Source organism: Sceloporus undulatus, chromosome 6, assembly GCF_019175285.1.
Source record: "Sceloporus undulatus isolate JIND9_A2432 ecotype Alabama chromosome 6, SceUnd_v1.1, whole genome shotgun sequence".
NCBI lineage: Eukaryota > Metazoa > Chordata > Lepidosauria > Squamata > Phrynosomatidae > Sceloporus > Sceloporus undulatus.
In genome coordinates, this window is record NC_056527.1 from 53,268,486 (window position 1) to 53,287,698 (window position 19,213).

General features: G+C 39.0%; 1 protein-coding gene across 3 annotated transcripts in view; it reads right to left on the minus strand.

The window, feature by feature from the left end:
• Positions 1–12,600, minus strand: part of ENTPD3 (ectonucleoside triphosphate diphosphohydrolase 3) — a 30,672-nt gene extending 18,072 nt beyond the window's left edge. Inside the window, exons 1-4 of one of the 3 annotated variants that reach the window (XM_042476593.1) lie at positions 12,257–12,600; positions 8,569–8,623; positions 3,406–3,533; positions 654–771 (exon numbers count right to left, since the gene is read on the minus strand). In XM_042476593.1, the coding sequence (XP_042332527.1) occupies positions 654–771; positions 3,406–3,533; positions 8,569–8,608 (286 nt within the window). In that variant the 5' untranslated portion in view covers positions 8,609–8,623; positions 12,257–12,600. Of the gene's footprint in view, positions 1–653; positions 3,376–3,405; positions 3,534–8,568; positions 8,624–11,955; positions 12,220–12,256 lie in introns of those variants that run through there. The other 2 variants (XM_042476592.1, XM_042476594.1) reach the window with 2 other exon arrangements.
• Positions 12,601–19,213: the final 6,613 nt, after the last annotated feature.

Below are 19,213 nucleotides of genomic sequence, written 5' to 3' on the forward strand. Positions count from 1 at the left end.
AAGAGTGAAAAGGAAAAAAAAACAGGAGAACTTTGGGGCTCAGGCAAGAAAAAAAATTAGCAGCAACATTAATGACTACCACCATCACCGTCATCCCTTTTTTCTATTTTATGAGAACTATTTTCTTCCCATGCAAACAGAAAAAGACAGTAGACTTAGTCATGTTTAGAACAGGCCAATAAAATGAATGAACTCTACTACATGGCTCTACTCTAAACATGACTAAGCCTGCACCCAACCTATGTGTCTTTTACACCACAAGAAATGGTCACCACAATTTCCATTATACTGAGGCAGCAGAAATCTCAACAATCTTGATCTGCCAGTGTCCTTCCTGTCGGTTAATCTATCATGATTTAAAATCCCACAGACAGACAAATGGCAACTCTGGTGTGATTTCTGCCATAGCAAGATGGAAGAACCTCCCACACATTTCAAACTGCCAGACCTGTTCCTGCATGGCAGCTGTTAACTGTGGCAGAGATTGTTTTCGATCACGATTGGCAATCTTTTTTTATGATGTGCCAGACATGTGATTAACATGGCTCAGCACAGAAGCTGTCAATTCTGCTTGATTCACCCACAGGAGTGTTCAGTTTGGTTATTTATTCTGATGTCACTATGTTATTTCAAAATCCCCATTTCCTCCTCACCTTTAACATTGCACTTGAAGGTCTGACTTACGACACCGGTATTGTTTTCTTTTTCTGCTGGCCATTCATACACATAGACTGTTGTTCGAGATGATCCAGCATCAAGCACTATTCCATACTGTGGGAAAAGGTTATATCAGTTAGAACCCAGAGCGTATTTATTTTGCAAAAAGATAAACACAGGTTTTAGAAAAAATGGGATCTAATGAGCCTTTTATCTCTTTATACTAACTAGTGTAACTTTACTTCTTTTTCTTTAAACACCAAATACCTGGGATCCATTCACATGACACTGTTGTAGTGCTATCAGTCTGCTATAACATCCATGGCAACATCCTATAGGATGGAAAGAACTGAGGCTTTAAAAATTCAAAGGTAGGAAAAAGGGAAACAGACCTCCTCTGCCCTTAGCTTGAAACATGCGAGTCTTTATAAGCAATCTTCTTCTACAAGTTAAATGCTATTATTTCTACAGATTTGTACCTGATTTTATCTGTAGTGCATCTTAGCTTCTCAACATATTCAACAACTAAGTTCCCCTACTTGTCTTTTCATCCTTGACCTTAAGCAGAGGCAGAAGGATAATACCACCAACATGTTTTAACCAGTGAGACAAGCAGAAAATTGCACCTATCAAGTTCAAATCCTGCCCTGAGGAAAACATGCACTGTCAAGAAAGATCTCTTTCAAGAGGACCTGTAAGCCCTTTCAGGTGGGTAGATTTCCACCATCAGCACACAGAGATCTTCTCAGTTATAATATGACCGTATTTATATAACTACCTCCCTAACTACCATTGTTCCAAAAAAGAGAATTGTTCTGGATTAACAGTTTGTGCACAAAACTCTAATACATGGATACCAAGCATTTTGGCAGCTCCTTCCTTGTAGTGGGACAACAGCAAACCATCACCACAAATTATACAATATACTCTTCCGACCTAATCATAATCATCTCAGGTTCCTCACTTTCCCACTCCAGGGAAGGAAATAAGGTGTGCATATATTTTAATTTTATGTAATGTCAGTAGCAAGATCATTGTGGTTACAGACTACTACATATTCTCTGTCCCTGGATTAAGCACAGGGGAAACCTGTTCTTTTGCTTTTTTACAGAAGTCAGATTTGCGGAAGCCTGGTTTTCCCAGTGCTAATTCGATGTTCCCTGTGTCTCTCATAAAGTCACCCACACTCTTTGGAGTACAATAACTGTCAAATCCACAAAACAGTAATACCAACAAAAATTGGGCCAACTGAAATGCACAAAATACATGATGCAAGCTTTTGAAGCTCCACTGGCTCCTTCATCAGTCAAAGGTGTTACACATGAGAGGGGGGGGAAATAAAGAAACATGAACTTTGAAAGTTTGCATCATGCATTTTGTGTATTTTAGTTGACTCAATTTTGGTTGGTATCACTGCTTTGTGGATCTTGGATGTTACTGTACTTTGCTATATGGCCAACATAGTTACCCCAAACATGTTTTTGGATTAGGGCTGTGCATAGCACTGCCACTGACTGGATGGTCCTTGTGTCCACTATGCAGCCACTTCCCCTCATATTCTCAGAACAATTTTTAAAGAATAAAATAAGAGTGCTATGTGTGTGAGGGGAAAAAAGTCAGATAATGATGCAGCAAACAGGCTCACATAAATTTGCAAGATGTTTATGTAGAAGTGGAGTGAGCAAATAGCCCATCTGAAATATCAAGGCTGTGAGAGACAACACTGGTTCCAGAGACTGTGCATGTACCCTGTATCTTTTGAGGAACAAAAGTGGAGTGGATGGATCAACAACAATGGAGGTCATCCTGAAGAAGACCTGCTGGGGCCCTTTCATGCTGCCTAATTATAACACTATGGTTCCACTTTAACTTCAATGGTTCCCTCATGGAATCCTGGGATTTTCATCTTAGGGAGGGATGTTTAAACACCTCTGCCACAGAGGTCTAGTGCCTCACCAAACTGCAAACCCAATTAAAGTGAAATCACAGTGCTATGACTATGTACTGTGAAAGAGCCATTGATTTTGATGATAATCTGCCATAGTGTGTGAGGAAGGAGCAAGAGCATACCTTTCCTTCTTGCCTACATAGCCTACCTTTATCACTTTCAGTGCCTTACATCAAAAAGTGGACACAAAAAACCCAAGAATCATAGGCTTTGCCTGGGAGTATTAGCCTCACTATGTGTATATGCTGGCCTGGAATGTTGTACACATATTCCATACTGAAGTGCAACATTGCCACTGAGATATCTGGTGGCATTGCAGTTATATCAGCCATGTCTAGTGGCCAACACAATCTCACTCCCCAGCCCAATACATAAAAGTAGACATTATTGTCCAAACCAGACCATCGTTGGGAAATACTACTTTAATTCATACGTTACAGTTGCCAAGGTTTGAATGACTGTATGGAATCTACCTGAACAGGTTTTTGCATAATCATGTTTGTGATTAACATTTAGAAAGAGAAGAGCCGAGGTTGAAACAATTATTAATATACCATTAAATCAGCAGTTGAGCTCTCACACAAAAGTAAGCAATTAATAATGATGATTTGTGTGGTCTGGTACAAAAGAGTACATGACTCCTTTACCATTAAAAATTGCATAGCAGAGAACTTCAGCAGGTGTAACTTACATGACAAGCTATACCTGTTGGAAATGACTTTCTATACACCTATTGAAAGGTGCACACTCCCTGTTCTCTTCTGACACTCTGTGCTTCCACATGTTTTTTTAAAACTTACCTTCACACCAGGAGAAATGACCTCTTTCTGTTTCCATTGGACAAGAGTAATAGTAACAATAATTGCAATACTTAATAAAAGAAAGATGAAAGTGACAATGGTGGGCATTTTGTACAGGACTCGGAAACCTAAAAATAAGAAAGGAGTGGGGAAAACTTATGTTATGCATTTGAAAGGATTAATTACATTACTAATTTTCTGCCCTGCCCCCTCTTCTTTTGGAATGCCAGCCCATGGAGTCCAAGAGCCAAGGTGCTTGGGATAAAGAAGACAAAGGCTGGCATCGGGGCAGACTGCGGATGTGGCATCCGAAGATGCATGCCCCAGCTCCACTTCTATGCTGGTGTGACCAGACGGCAGCAGTCTCATGGTGCTCCTCTGGCACTGCGTCCAGATGACGCAGCGCCAATGGAGCACCAAAAAGCCGCAGCACCTGCAGCTTCTTTTTGCAGCTCCTTTTTGTGTTGCAGAAAGGCCAGATTGGGGCTGCAACATGTAGTTGCTGCAGCTCCAATCCAGTATTCAGCCCCTAAGTCTTATATGTAGTATGAGTAAATCTAGGCCAGGGGCAGGAATCATACAGTCCTCCAGATGTTGTTGGATTGACTACCTAGTTAATTCAAGCATGTATTGCAAGATGAGGAAGGCTTGGAGCTATAATCCTAGCAACATCTGGAGGGCTGCACTTTACTCATCCTTATTTTGGTTGCTACAGAAAGATGGACAACGTTTGCCCTGTGGTGACCTGCTATAGGCAATACACATACACCCAGATGAAATTTGGGAACAAACTATGCTGCTACATTTCAGTTGCAAGCATTGAAAACCATTAACACAGAATGGAAAGGCTTGTTTCAATGTATTTTTTCCTGATCTGATGCCAAATCTCAGCGGCAAACCACAAAAACACATTTAAAATAAGCATTTTCCTCTTGTGCTTTAATGCTATTTGGTAGTTTGCCATCAGAATTTGATGGTGCAGTTCCTGACCAGATTTTAGTGGCACATATTTTTAGAGGGTCTTCCACTGCACCTGTATGGTAACAGGGTAACTTGGGGGACACAGGGCAGGCTGTATGTCACAGAATTCTCTTCTCCCACATCTTGCTTCAACTTCCAGGATTTGCTGTCATAGGCTATGCTATGGCTTGGGTCCTATGCTGGAAGAAGGGTGGGTTATAAATTAAACAAATAAATAGATAATATTTATTGGCAGGGACAGCAACCCAAAACATTTGGAGCAAGAAGTGTTGTTTCTTTGTGCCTACCTGGTGAATTTGAGTCAAATGGAACATTTGTTGTTTTATGCCTTCAAATTGTTTCAGACCTATGGAGACCCTAAAGCAAATCTTTCACGGGATTTTCTTGGCAAGATTTGTTCAGAGAAGGTTTGCCATTGCCGCCCCTAAGGCTGAGAGCATGGGACTTGCCCAGGGTCACCCTGTGGGTTTCACAGCCAAGCTGAGAATTGAACTCCTGATCTCCAGAGTTGTAGTCGAACACTCAAACCATTACACCACGATGGAACATGCACCCTCCTTATTTGCATCACTGAGAAGTATGAAACATAAGACTTATTTCCCAAAATAAGTTCTGACCTTGGACAGCTCCTTCAAAGTTATCCAAAATGCAAGAGTGGCTGCACCACCCTATTGACATGGGAACTGCCAGACACATCTATTCTTACTATTACAGAAGAAATAGTGTGGCTTGCCCAACCAATAAATTTAAACAACTTATCTGGAAGGTAAACAAGGTTTTGTATTTGAGGATCAGATTGGAAGACCACCTATACAATACTGGTAATTGACAGTTCTGTGTTGTAGATACATGTCTTTCCAATTAGGACACAATTTTATGCACAAAAAAAGAGACAATGTGTTGAGAATACAGGCCTATTATGACATTTTAGGATACAGGAGCTTCCATTTCACTTCCCTGTTCTGCTGTTAAGATGATTCATTATCTCATCAAGTTTCATTAGAAACAGAATTAGTTTTACTTCCTTACCCTAAAGCCTTTTTGTATAAGTGAATCCATTAAAAGTATGGGAGGTACTTTCTGTAGTTACTATAAAACATTGTCTTTAATTAGCAACATGGGGATTCTCCATGTATCCAGTAACTGCTTAGCTATTTTCATCATGTATATTTTGAAGTAATCTTCAGAAGTGTTTTTTTGGTTTGGTTTGATTTTTTGCAGCCCACAATATTTAGCTAGCTGACATACAAAGCCATGTCAGTTGAATGTTTTAATTACTAGGTAATTAGGTTATGGAAAGTTCATGACACTGAACTTAACACAAGGCAATATTGTCTCCTAAATGAACCTACCAAACAAGGTATCTGGCATCTACCCTTACTGGAAAAGAGAGCATTTACTCCATCCACAGGGCAAACCCAGCACTTAGAAGTAAGTAGTTGTTATGACGAGTCTAAAACAGTTTAAGCTGTAATTACAATGTTTACAAACAATTGTTCATTTTCTCTTTATTCAAAAGTAGCTAAGATGATTGCTTGTTTACATACTTTTTTTAAAAATCTCAGTTCCTAGACCCGTGGTCTATGATACAATAAACACCTATGTAATGAGGCTATACCCCTGTTGTAACTAGAGAAGCAACTAAAAACGATTGGGCTACATGGTATACAGAAAACCTACACACATAGAGAGAGACCTACACAAGAACTCCAACCATCACCCAGGACAAAATAGAAGCACAATAAAAACATTGGTAGATTTCACCAATCTGTGAACCCCACTTCTTGGAAGATGAACTAAAGCATCTAAACTGGACTCTACTAGCTAATGGTTACTCAGCTCAGACATTAGAAGGCCTGCCAGAAAAAAAATCACAGAAGTGAAGAAAAACAACCACCCAAAGAGAGAGTATTGTTACCATACATCAAAGGAATCACAGACAGAATAAGGAAACTAATGAGGAAACACAACCTCCAAATGATCTACAGACCAACCAAAAAAATCCAGCAAATGCTGCGCTCAGCGAAGGGCAGGAGAGACCCTCTCACAGCTGCAGAAGTATACCACATACCATGCAAATCGGACAAGTCTACATAGGGACCACCAAAGGCAACGTCCAAACACGAATCAAGGAACATGAGAGACACTGCAGGCAGACTGCCAAAATAAAGCTGCTTCGGGTCTCTTTGGAAGTATGCTATTTAAATGATGCATGCATCCTAAGAATCCGGAAGCTGCACCAAAGCTGCCCTCCAGTGCTTAGGAATTGAGTGTGGCTTTGGCGTGACCTCCGGACTCTTAGGACCCATGCATCATTTAAATAGCATACCTCCAAAGAGACCTGAAGCAGCTTTATTTTGGCAGTCTATAACAGGCCTTTCTGCAGTGTGTTTTGGACCTTACTCCCAGGGAAGTATGATGTGTGGATAGAACTGAAGCCTTATAGAAGTTCTTGCCATTACACCAAGGGTAAGTCCAATTTTTGTATACGTGTATATGGATGTTATAGGAATTTTGCTCAGCTTGAATGATTAACTCAACCAATCTGAGAATTCAAAAGAGCAAACAACATTTCATGGTAATGTGAGCCAATAAAACCGGTGGATGTAAATTAGTAAATTATAAAATATGACCCTGAGTTTGAAAAACTCTATACCAAGCTATCCCTGGTTCAAGTCTGAAAATGTTTTTTTAAAGTACAACTCACAGAATCTCCTCAATGGAGAATTCTAGGCATTCTAGTTCAAAAGGCTACCTTTTCCAAGCTCTGCTCTGGCCAGTAAAAGCCAAAATACAGATAGATCCAAATGCAGTTTTTCACATAATGGATATAAAACCTAGAGAATGAAGAAAAGAGATTCTAATTAAACATTAGGAAGAGCTTTCTGTTCATAAGAGCTGTTTGACAATGGAATATGCTGCCTTGAAAGGTGGATTCTCTGCTTCACCAGAAACTATTAAGCAGAGGTTAAATTACAATAAAATCAGGGATGCTTTTGCTGTGGATTCCTACATTGACTGTGGGTTTAGCTGGATGGTCCCTGGAGTCCTTTCCAACTCCATGGTTTTAAGGAAGCCTTTGTAAATTGGAAGTGAATATTTTTTGTTGGTGGTGAGAAAATGACTACCATATAACAAGTTACCTTATAACAATACTGCGAACTAGTAACTTTTAGAGGGCTTATTTTCCAGTAATGTCAAATACAAAACAAAATGAATCTTTAACGGATAGGAACAGATCACTCAGAATATTTCCTTGCTAAATCCTCCTTGGATAAACACCAATGTAAGAATTAAGGGGGCAGCTGGCAGATCTAAGAGAGGACAGAGGAAGTGGTAGAATTTAGGCTAGCTGTTATTACAAAGTGAACCAGTGTGGTGCAGTGGTTTAAGTATTGGATTATAACTCATAACAGCAGGGTTCAAATCCCCACTTGGCCATGAAAACCCACTGGGTGACCTTGGACAAGTCATACTCTCTCAGCTTAAGAAAATGGTAGTGGCAAACCTACTCTGGAGAAACTTGCCAAGAAATCTCTGTGATAGGGTTGTCATAGGGTCGTCTTAAATCAGAAACAACTTGAAGGCACACAACACTCACATTATTGTTAGCCATTTGTCTTATTTCATGGAAGCAAAATAAAAAGTCAATCACCATGCATAACCCTAATTTCCTAATAAAATCTCTTTTTTATTTTTATAGATTTCATTTATCACAAGCCATAGCAATACATTAAAAGATACAAAAAGATATTAAAAATATAGAAAAGAAAAAGGAGAAAAAATAAAGAAAAAGACTACTTCTGATCTTCCTTTATGCAGTTATATATACAATTATAATTATTCATACCTCAACTCTAACATTAATCCCTTAATAAAATCTCAAACTGCAGTTGTATCTCATTATTAGAACAGTATCATAGTGGAGCAAGAGATAAAATAAATACAGTCTATTTTCAAGTCCTAATTCGGTTACATGTTGGACCACACAGGAACATTTGTCTTTGATAGCTTACTGATGTTGAAAAGAATCAGTTTTCATGAAGTCGGCTCAAAACCTACCCTTCTCTATAACACCAAAACATGCATTCCATGAGCCATGTTAAATATAGGTCTCCTCAAAGAAAAATGTGTAATATCAACTAAAATTTCTCTTGGCACATTGTCAGGCGCATTACTAACCTGTTTGTTCACAGGGCTGGCGGGAGAGCGCAGTAAACATCTCTTTTTGTTCAAACTATACAGAAAGAGAAAGAAATGTTCAGCATGAGAGTTGTTCATGAAAAACAATGTAAATAAGCAAGTTGTAAACTTCAAAACATTTTTAAGACTACAGAAGGATAAGGGATGAGCAAAACCTTCCCAGAAACAGCAAGAGCAAGACAGAACTGACATCGCAAATGCTTTGAAATGGAAAAGAGGCATGACTATGACAGTTTCCACAGCACAGCACCATTCAAATAGGTGGGATACTTTGCCAGTTTTTACTGGGGGTCAAAGATGAGGTGGTTGAATGGATGATCTCTAACATTTCAGCCTACAACTAAAGGATAAGATAGGGAGGGATATTCATAAATGGTAACTCCTTCAAATAGAAAATCAGCTCATCAGGGAGAAGGTTCCCTGCTCTACTGGTTCTCTCCTTGCAGGGAGTTGTGGAGAGGTTTACTTTGTTTTACTTCAAAAAGCAAAACACTAGATTTCGTCGTTTGCAACCTGAGCTCCCGCAGTACATTACTTCACCCCAGCATTTTCTCCAGGCTCAACTCAAGGTCCTTTGATGCGCACAGCAGAATATAAATATATGTCACTGTTATTAATAATGATGTGTGGATATGTCCATGTAAAATCTAGTAACTGCTTCTTCAAAATACTACGAAACATAGACCCAATGCTTTTCCAGTCATAGTACTACTAAATAATCTTTTTGAAATTATGCAAAATATTGCTTTAAGATTAGAAAGAGATGTTGCTATAAAAGGATCCGATCTCCCAGGATAATATAATCTGAGAATTTTGACTTCATTTTTCAAGAAGCTGGGAAACAGAAGAAACAAGAAACACTGGTAGGAAGATGGCAAATGTATTCTTGTGTATCTGTGGGCCCAAACAGACAGACCAAACTAAAACTGCTTCGGGTCTCTTTGGAAGTATACTATTTAAATGACACATGCATCTTAAGAGGCCAGAAGCTGCACCAAAGCTGTGCTCCAGTCCTTAGTATTGGAGTGTGGCTTTGTCACGGCTTCCAGCCTCTTAGGACGCATGCATCATTTAAACAGCATACCTCCAAAGAGACCTGAAACAGCTTTATTTTGGCCTGTCTGTTCAGGCCCTGTGTTTAAGCAAGAGGAAGTCAGAAAGAGCAAAGCACAAAGGTACCTGTATACACGATACTGGCATGAAGCTGAGGTCACAGAGAGGTACATGGACGGGAATTTGTGTGTTGAGAAACTAAATAGAGTCTTTGTTTAATGCAGACATGAATAAGTCCTAATTGTGGCTAGCATGAGAACTCTTGAGATGAGAAGAAGAGCACATTGAAGAACATGTGAAAGCGCAGGAAGCATACCAGAAGAGTCTATGTGCCTGGAAAGGCGAGCACATATATCTGCAGAGACTGTATGTAAACTGCCGGATATAAGAGTGGGCATAAAAAGATACTTAGGTTGCATATGAGTGAGCAAGAATGCACAATCGAACAGCAAATAAATATGGGATTGCTTCTATGCACACTGGGACAACAGTCACTGCCTGCGGTAGTTTCCTATATGAGCCACCTGATCTTGAATACCCTTCTTGGCAGTAAAGAAACCACAAGGCCTTGTTGAACACTCTTATGCAGCCAATACAAGGTAAAATGTAATAATCCTGTTTGGTTTTTTAAACAAAAAAACCACATTGTTGTCCAGTTCCATCTTCCAGCATCATTTTAAAAATGTAACAGGCTACTAAAAACATTTAATGAAAGATGTCATGTAAAACCAAAGATGACAGAGCCCAAAAAACAGCAGTTTGCATTAAGGTAAAAAAAATGGATGAATACGAACCTTACTGCATACATGTTTAAAATGTCCTAAACATCTCGATGCTACCCAGTGTATTTTTATTTTACATAACCAACCAACCAACCAATCTTTATCCTTTCCCCACTGACCTTATTCTCTCTGTCTGTACATTCTTTAGCAATGTCACTTTCATTTTTTTGGACAAGGAGGCTTTTTCATGGCTACAAAACCCAACACCTCTCTGGGTTTACACACTCACTGACTGGAATGTATGCATGAGTGCAGATGTAGCCTCCCTATGCACTCTGCAGCCAACCCTCTCCATCCAAATTTCTCTGGTGAATTTGCCTCATTAGTTGTTGTTGTTATTGTTGTTATTATTATATTTGTTTTATAATATATTATATTATAATATACCTGCCAAAGATATAAAATCTTGCCAATGTATTATAAAATACAACATAATATAAATAATATAATATAAATATATATTATAAATTACAATATAAATAATATTATAATATATATATATACATATCAATGTGTGTGTATATATATATATATATATATACACACATATATACAGAGAGAGAGATTATAATATTACACACATATATAATATATATAACATAATACAAATAATATGTATATAGATTATAATATTATTTGTATTATATTATATACACATATATTATCATAGATTACATATATTATATTATATTATATTAAATATAATCTCTCTATAGATTATATTATATGTGTATATAATATGATTATATTATATGTGTATATAATATATGTTTATATAATATAATACTAATAATATTATAATCTATAGATTATATTTTATGTATATGTTATATATAATATAATACAAATAATATTTTATATACATTATATTATTTGTATTATAATATATATTATATATTATTATTATTATATAGATAGATATTATATATATATAGAGAGAGATTATATGTATATCTATTATAATACAAATAATATTTTATATACAATATTATTTGTATTATATTATATATATTATATACAAATATAATATCTCTATATAATATATGTTATATATATATAATATAAACATATATTATTATATAGAGATAATATATGTTTATATATATTATACATATAATATAATATTTTATAAACATTATATTATTTGTATTATATAGCTAGATAGATGATAATATATGTATATATATTATAATACAAATAATATGTACATATATTATCATCTATAGATATAGATAGATAGATTATAGATAGAGAGATAGATTATATGTGTATATATAATATAATACAAATAATATTTTATAGACATTATAATATTTGTATTATATATATATATATATATATTATATTATAATATAATATAATATAGATGAATTATATATAAAATAATATAGATAGATAGATTTTATATATATATATATTAGTATTTTTGTTATATCATTATTGTTGTTATTATTTATTTACATCTCTCTTCCCCCCCAAAAAAAACAAAAATAAAATTGGGGCACAAAAGGGGGCCCCATTAAAACATCACCATGAAACCCCAAACACAGGAGGGCACCCCAGCAGACTCTTCCAACCTCCCTGATTCAAGAAGCTAAAGAGACTGTCCTCTTCCAGCCTGAAAGGTGCAGAGCTCCAAGGGCAGCCTGTTTCCATGTGGAGGAGAGCATGGGTGCATTTGGGAATCCAAGGGTAGCACCAGCAGCAGCACCCCAAAGGCGTCACTCCCGCCTCCTCCTCTGAAGAAACCTGTCTAGCCTGACACACAAGAAGGAAGGAAAGAAGGAAAGACAGAAAGAAAGAAAGACTGCTGAGCCCCAAGGAGCTCTTACCACCCCCTTTTCCTGCTGGTGCTGGTGCTGCTGGTGGTGCTTCAGCTCCTGGCCCTGATGCCCATGCTGTGAGGTAGGGAAGGGAAGCCTCCTCCTCCTCCTCCTCCTTCCAGGGACTGCGTCTTCTTCTTCTTCTTATACCCTGCTTCGGTGGAAGAGGGAGGGAAAAAGAGCTGCTGCTTTTGCTGCTTCTGCTGCTGCTCTCTCTCCTCCTCAGACCTGGGACTCATCATCCCCTCCAGACAGGAATGCAATGGAGGAGGGAAGGGAGGAAGGAGGGAAGGAGGGGAGAAAGAGGGCTGGCATGATGGAGCTGACCACCCCCACCCCTCAGGCATACACTCACAACACACACACACAACACACATCCTACAGTGCAGCTTTTTGCAATGGTCGTTGTGTGGGGTGTGTATCTTCCCAAAGGTGCTGCAGCCCTCAAAGGGGGAGAGGGAGGCAGAGGTGATGGAGGGGCTCCTCTGTGTCTCATGCCTCCTCAGTGGGAAGCTTCATTCCCCATCTCAATTTAATTCCCCATCTCATCATAATTCCCTACCTCAGTTTAGTTCTTCACAAAGGAAGGAGACATGCTGAATTCCAAGGAAACATCTTCCTTGAATTGCAAATGGGCTTTAAATTTCCTTGAGTTTAAGAGTCTCCCAGTGACTCCATGGCCAAAAAATGGGGAGGTGCCAGCCTGCAGATAGCTTTCCCTACCATCTGAACTAAGACCAGAAACAGAAAATGCAGGCCTATGACTAACATCTTCAATTTCTTGCTCCTGTTTGCCTGATGAAGAAGCCAGTGTGACTTCCAAAGCTTGCAACATGTAATTGTGCATTTTGGTTGTCCCCATAAAGGTATCATTGTTTGGAAGGTATTGGTTTTCTTGTAATTGTTTTGTTTTCTAGTGAGTGATGTCTCATGATGTGGCCCCAGTTTCTTCATTTTGGCTTCCAGGGAGATTTCAAGATTGATCTGTTCTAGGACCCATTTGCTTGTCTTTTTGACCATCCATTTTGACATCAGCATTCTTTTCCAGCACCTCATATCAAATGATTTGATTTTCTTCCTATCCACTCTCTTCACTATTGTCCAGCTCTCATATCCACACATGGCAATAGGAAATACAGTGGCTTGTATGATTCTTCTGTGCTCAGTTGTATATCTTTATATTTTAGAATCTTACCTAGTTCTTTCATAGCTACCCTTCCAAATTCCAGTTGTCTTGACTGCAGTCGCCATTCCATTCTGCTACCCTCCATGTTACTTATCATCATTGTCTTTTCAAATGCGTCATGTCTTCTCGTGATATGGCCAAAGTAGAACAGCCTCAGTTTTGTTGTCTTGGCTTCCAGGGAGAGTTCAGGCTTGATCTGTTCAAGGACCCATTTGTTTGTCTTTTTGGCCACCCATAATATCCTTAGTGCGCTTCTGCAGCTTAAATGAGTTGATTGTTATCCTGTCTGCTCTCTTCACTGTCCAGCTCTCACATCCACGTATGGTGATGGGGAACACAATGCCTTGGACAATCCTAACTTGCGTGCTCAATTGTACATCTTTACATTTTAGAATCTTATCTAGTTCTTTCATAGCTGCCCTTCCCATTTTTAGTCTTCTTCTTCCTACTCTTCTGATTCAGACTTTCCTAAGGTAAACCTGTTGAAAGCAACCAGGCTTCCTTCCAGGTAAACACGGAGTGAGTGGGCTGATTGACAGATAGACAGATATAGATAAAGTAACTCCTCCCTTCCTTTCTTTGACTTTTCCCAAGGCTTCTTTATCAATGGAAGCAAATGCTCCAGCCCTCAGTGGCAGTGCCCCATTGTCAAGAAAGCAATGCTTCTAGGAAGAGGGATATATATCCCAGATATACAGCAAGCAAAATGGTGCTTACCATATTAGGATACTGTTTCTTGGGTGTAGCTACAGAAGGGCCAAAATGAGAACATTGCCCCCAATAAGAATTCTTCCCTGCTCTATGAAATGTGCCTTCATTCCCCACATGTCTAGCAGTCTGGTAACGTACAACTTCATTTGAGCATTCAGAAATAGATTTCCAAAGAAGTCTTTCAATAGACTTCCAAAGAAGAATAGGCATCCAAAGAAGAGCAGCATGTAAAGTTATCAAAGGAATACAAACACAGCAAATAGCAAATCCCAGGTCTAAATGATTTTCAGTGTTTCATTCTCTGAAATGCTAGAAATTAGGGGAGTGAAGGAAAATTTCATTGGGGCAGGATACTTATTTGGAGGCAATGCCCTTATTCCCCCACCTCTGTCATAGCTACATCTCTTGTTGTATCTGAGACTCCAGCCTCAGCCATGCCAGCCGGGACACAGGTAAGTCAGATGCTCAGAGCCCTCCTGAGGCTTGAAAGGGACTATGTCACAATATGCTTCTAAGGGCCCTTGTTTCTGAAACTGCTCTCAGGCCTCAGTCACCTTAATCCAGCTTTGCTTCCCTGCAAAGCATATCATATCAACATGAAGGGAATGCACTGTGGTGGAGCCTTGTTAACAAATACCACTTTTAGAATGTAGGTAATGTGTACAGGAAGGTCACCTACCTCAAAGTCTACTTGAGTGTGGAACACACAGAAAGGTTTAATTTGGAATGTTTGTCTTCCAGGCAAATAGCTTTTAGGATGACCATCAAAAGATATTGTGCGGCTATTTCTGACACTTCAAAAAGAAATTTTTATTGCTCTGCGTCATTCACGGAATTTTACCAGGATTAGTAGTGTATCCTCATGACATCTTCCATTCGTAACCCTCCTGTGTTTTCCTATGGTTTCTTCTGTGTCGTGCTAGTTGGGGGTTTGGGGAAACTGTAGCCCCCAAAAGTAATTTTTTCCAGCTTTGAGGATTTGCCACAGAAATTTGCAGGGTTATTAGCTGACAATGACTTTATATGTGTATCCCCTGTAAAATTCCATGAATAAGAGAAAAGCAATTACACAATAAATGTCTCCACTGGAATAAATCTTTTAAGTTTTAAATTATTGTTTTATACCTGTGTGTACATGCATGTGCATGTGAACCATATACATTGATATGTTGTGTGTGTGTGTGTGTGTGTGTGTATAGATAGACAGACAGACAGGATGTAAATCTTTGACTATTTCATCTTCAAATGCAAGGATGAATCACTGTAGATTTCTCTACGCTGTGGGAGACAACACATATTTCTGAATAGTTTTCTTCCTGTATTTGAGCATCAGAGAGTGTTCTGGAAGACTTGTCTGCCCAGGAAAAAAACATGCCCTTTGTACAAATGCATAATTTCCATGTAGGAAATGCAGGAAATGCATTTCTACTATGTGTTTTATGCACAATAGTCCTCATGTCCTTCTGCACAGAAAAACCCTCTGGAGCACTTTGAGATGTTCACATACAGGAAGAGGAAGAGATACCAAGGGCCCACTGTAAAAGCATTTTATCGGTCCAGTTTTGGCTACCTTTCTGAATTTGAGCAAGTTGTATCACCTTGAAAGGTATGTCCTTTTACCAGGTCTGAGATTATCTTTGGTTAGTTTTAGTCTGGCTTTTTAAATGGGTGTCACTGGGTAATCATACAGAAAGGAGACAATGAAATGGGAATGAGCATGACTAAGATTATTTGGGATGTGCAGATGTCAGCATATATGATATCTTTTATATTAAAACACCCAGTTTAATCCAATAAGACTCACTCTCAATTATGTAAACAGGCTTGCAATCTGAAGGTGGAAAAAAACAAGCCGCCGCTCCATGGCATTTAAGACTGTGCCCCAAAACAGATAACCAAAATAGCACATTCAAAAATACATTGTGACACCCTTGCCCCTGTTTTTGGACAGCTCCCAGAATCCCTCAACTAATGGTGATTCCAAGAAGCAAAGTCCAAAAGGTAGCTTTCCCAAGCTCTGCTTTTCTCCAAGCCCATAGATTTTTGGCATGGAGCCTTCTCCCATGAATAATATCTCTGACAAGCTACTTTCAAATATGCATTTCTCTACAACTAAAGTATTTTGACCCTGCTAACAATGGATGGAATAAAGTAGTCCTTTATTTCTGTTCTGTACTGTGTTTCTCTCAGGTCTCCCTTCCCACATGCCAACTATGCAACCTTTTTTTTCCACTGGTCATCTTGATTCCAAATTCTCTGAAAATTAAAAAATTCTCAAAGATGTTCATGCTCCAGCTGCTATTGTCATGCCCTACGCCTTTAAGCTTTCATACCACCAGCAGCTGGCTGTCGCCGTTAAAAACAAAACAAACAAAAAATAGTATTAGTTGCATAGGATGGCCTTGTAGTAGAATACAGAGCAGTAGTCAACTTCTGGAGACCTGCATATAAGATTTGCAGCTTAGGGAGGGCCATAGGATTTTCAGCCAGAGAGATCTAGTGCCTCAACAAACTACAAACCTCAAGATTGCACAGGATGTAGCCAAGACAGTTAAAACAGAATCATGGTGCTATAACTGTGTATTATTATTATTATTATTAACCTTTATTTATAAAGCGCTGTAAATTTACACAGCGCTGTACATACAATCTTTTTAATTGGACGGTTCCCTGCCCTCAGGCTTACAATCTAGTGTGAAAGGGTTTGAAATCTCAGCTACAACTTGCTGTTGATTCTCCATTCTTTCTTCTAAGTGTCCTCTCCTGTTTTATCCCTATTTTGATCTTGGAGAAGGAAACGGTGAGTTGAAAGTCACACAAGGGCATGCCTTTCTATCCTTTCTGGGTTTTCCAGAAGAAACGGTGTCGGTGGGAGACCAGAATGGTTTCTAGGCAACAGTTATTTTCATTTTCTCTACTTTCTGCAGGAACTCCCACACTTTGTATAAACACAAGTATGTGGGGGAACAGTCACAGGGTCAAGAGAACAGAATGGGACTTGACTTCTGTAGCATTGGTGGTAGCCAACTATGTTACCATCCACAGTCAGAGAATTTATGTGGTTCTTGTTAGGGCAATATAAGGACAGGCCTGATGTCTGAACAGGACTTGACATTTTTGGACAGCTACTGATGCCTGCCTTATGACCACCACCTCAGCTTAAATCTCATTTTAAATTTCTCACAGTGTCCTCGGTTATCACCATGTTGGAAACATTATGGAGAACTGGCTGTTTTATATTGTCTAGCACTGATTGTTGTGTTGCTGCTGATTCTGGTTGTTATTGCCAAGGAAGCCTGCCAGGTTAGACAACATAAAAAGGAGGCCATCCAAAATGTTACCCTGGGCTCTCACAGACATGAAGAAGAATCATGTTTGGAAGCAGGGATAGGTAGATAGAAAAAAAGAAACAACTAAGTATGCGAAAGAAAAATGAACAGTGATTAACTACGTACCACAGAGTAAATTCCTGAAGCTAATGAGCCTTAAAGTACCAATTTCCTGCTTGCCACTCCTCCATGCAGACTCCCAGCTGTATACCCTCTGTTCTCCTCCAGTTGGTTTTAGCTGCAGATTTTCCATCATCTTGGCTGTTGTTGGTGTTGTTGTGTGCGTGCAAGTCATTTCCAACTTATGGCGACCCTAAGGCAAACCTATCACCAGGTTTTCTTAGCAAGTTTCTTCAGAGGGGGTTTGCCATTGCCATCCTCTAAGGCTGAGAGAGTGTGACTTGCCCAAGGTCATTCAGTGGGTTTTTATGCTTGAGAGCAGAATCAAACCTTGCTTTCCAGAGACAAAGTCCACTGCTCAAACCACTACACCATGCTGGCATCTTTGTTACATTTGATTTATTTTAAATAAGTAGATGTAATGGAGGAGGGAATACCCACGTGAACTGTATGTAAATTGGGATTTTATTGTCTAAGGCAGGAAAATACCTGTTTCAATTGAATTTCTTGCATGCAAGCCTTTTTGGTTTTTGGTTGTTGTGTTTTTTTATTCTGTTTTGGCAGCATAAAAACTGCAAACAATTTGTTGGATCCAATATTTGAGCTAAGTGGCAAGAACTGTGTTATGTGGATGTGTTGTCTATTATGGAGAATTATGGCTTACATTCCATTACATTTAAAAGAAATAAGGTATCATTATAAGTAGAATATTAAAGATTCAGGTGTATTTTATTGTCTAAGAACAATAAAACAAATGAACTATACATAAACACAAATGAACAAATGAAATTAGCAGCTGTTTTTGTGCTGCACAATATGGAATGCCACCACTAGAGTGATTCTAGTGTCCTGTTGAGGGCTGCATTTCTTCTCGGCAGAGCCTTGAAAAGTTACTTTTTGATCACAGCTGCCAGAATCCTTACAGGTAGCTTGCCCAGGGGCCATCCAGGCTGGCAAATTCTGTATCCAAGCTCTGTTCTGAGGTAACCTGTTGCAGTCTGAATGCTCCCTTTGGGTGGAACTGGATCCAAAAGCCCCAGGTGCCAGAACCAAATAATAAATCAGGTAATCCCCTTTCCCTCTTCCTTTAGCAATTTCTGCTAGTGATTTTCTCCCTCTCTGCCTGACAGATTCTTCTTCCTATAGGTCTGAATTGATCAGTTATATAGGGGACCTCCTGCCTTCCATTGCTTCATCCATTTTGGCTCCCCTTTGCTTTCCTCCTCTCTGCTATAGGCATGAACCATTTATTTGCATGACTTTCCTTTTCCTTCTGTTTCTCCATCGCTTTCAACTGTCTCCCCCCAAGCGTTTTCCCTTTTCTCCTCTGCACTCAACAGAGACCAAAGACTGCATTAAATTAGGCAGAGGACTGTGTGAGACCATCAAACCAGAACAACCCTGCACTAGCGAGGTATAATGGTGAGGCCTCATAGCACTGATACTGAAGTGGAACCCCATCCATTATTAAATGGCATGATTTGGGGCTGTGATCCTAACAGCAGTAGGAGGAGGAGTCTCAGCAGGTGGATTCCAGACCACTGAGAAGGTGGAATCCACACTCTCCAAGGGAGTGTGTTGAATAATCTTACTGTCAGGAAGTTCTTCCTAATGTTCAGC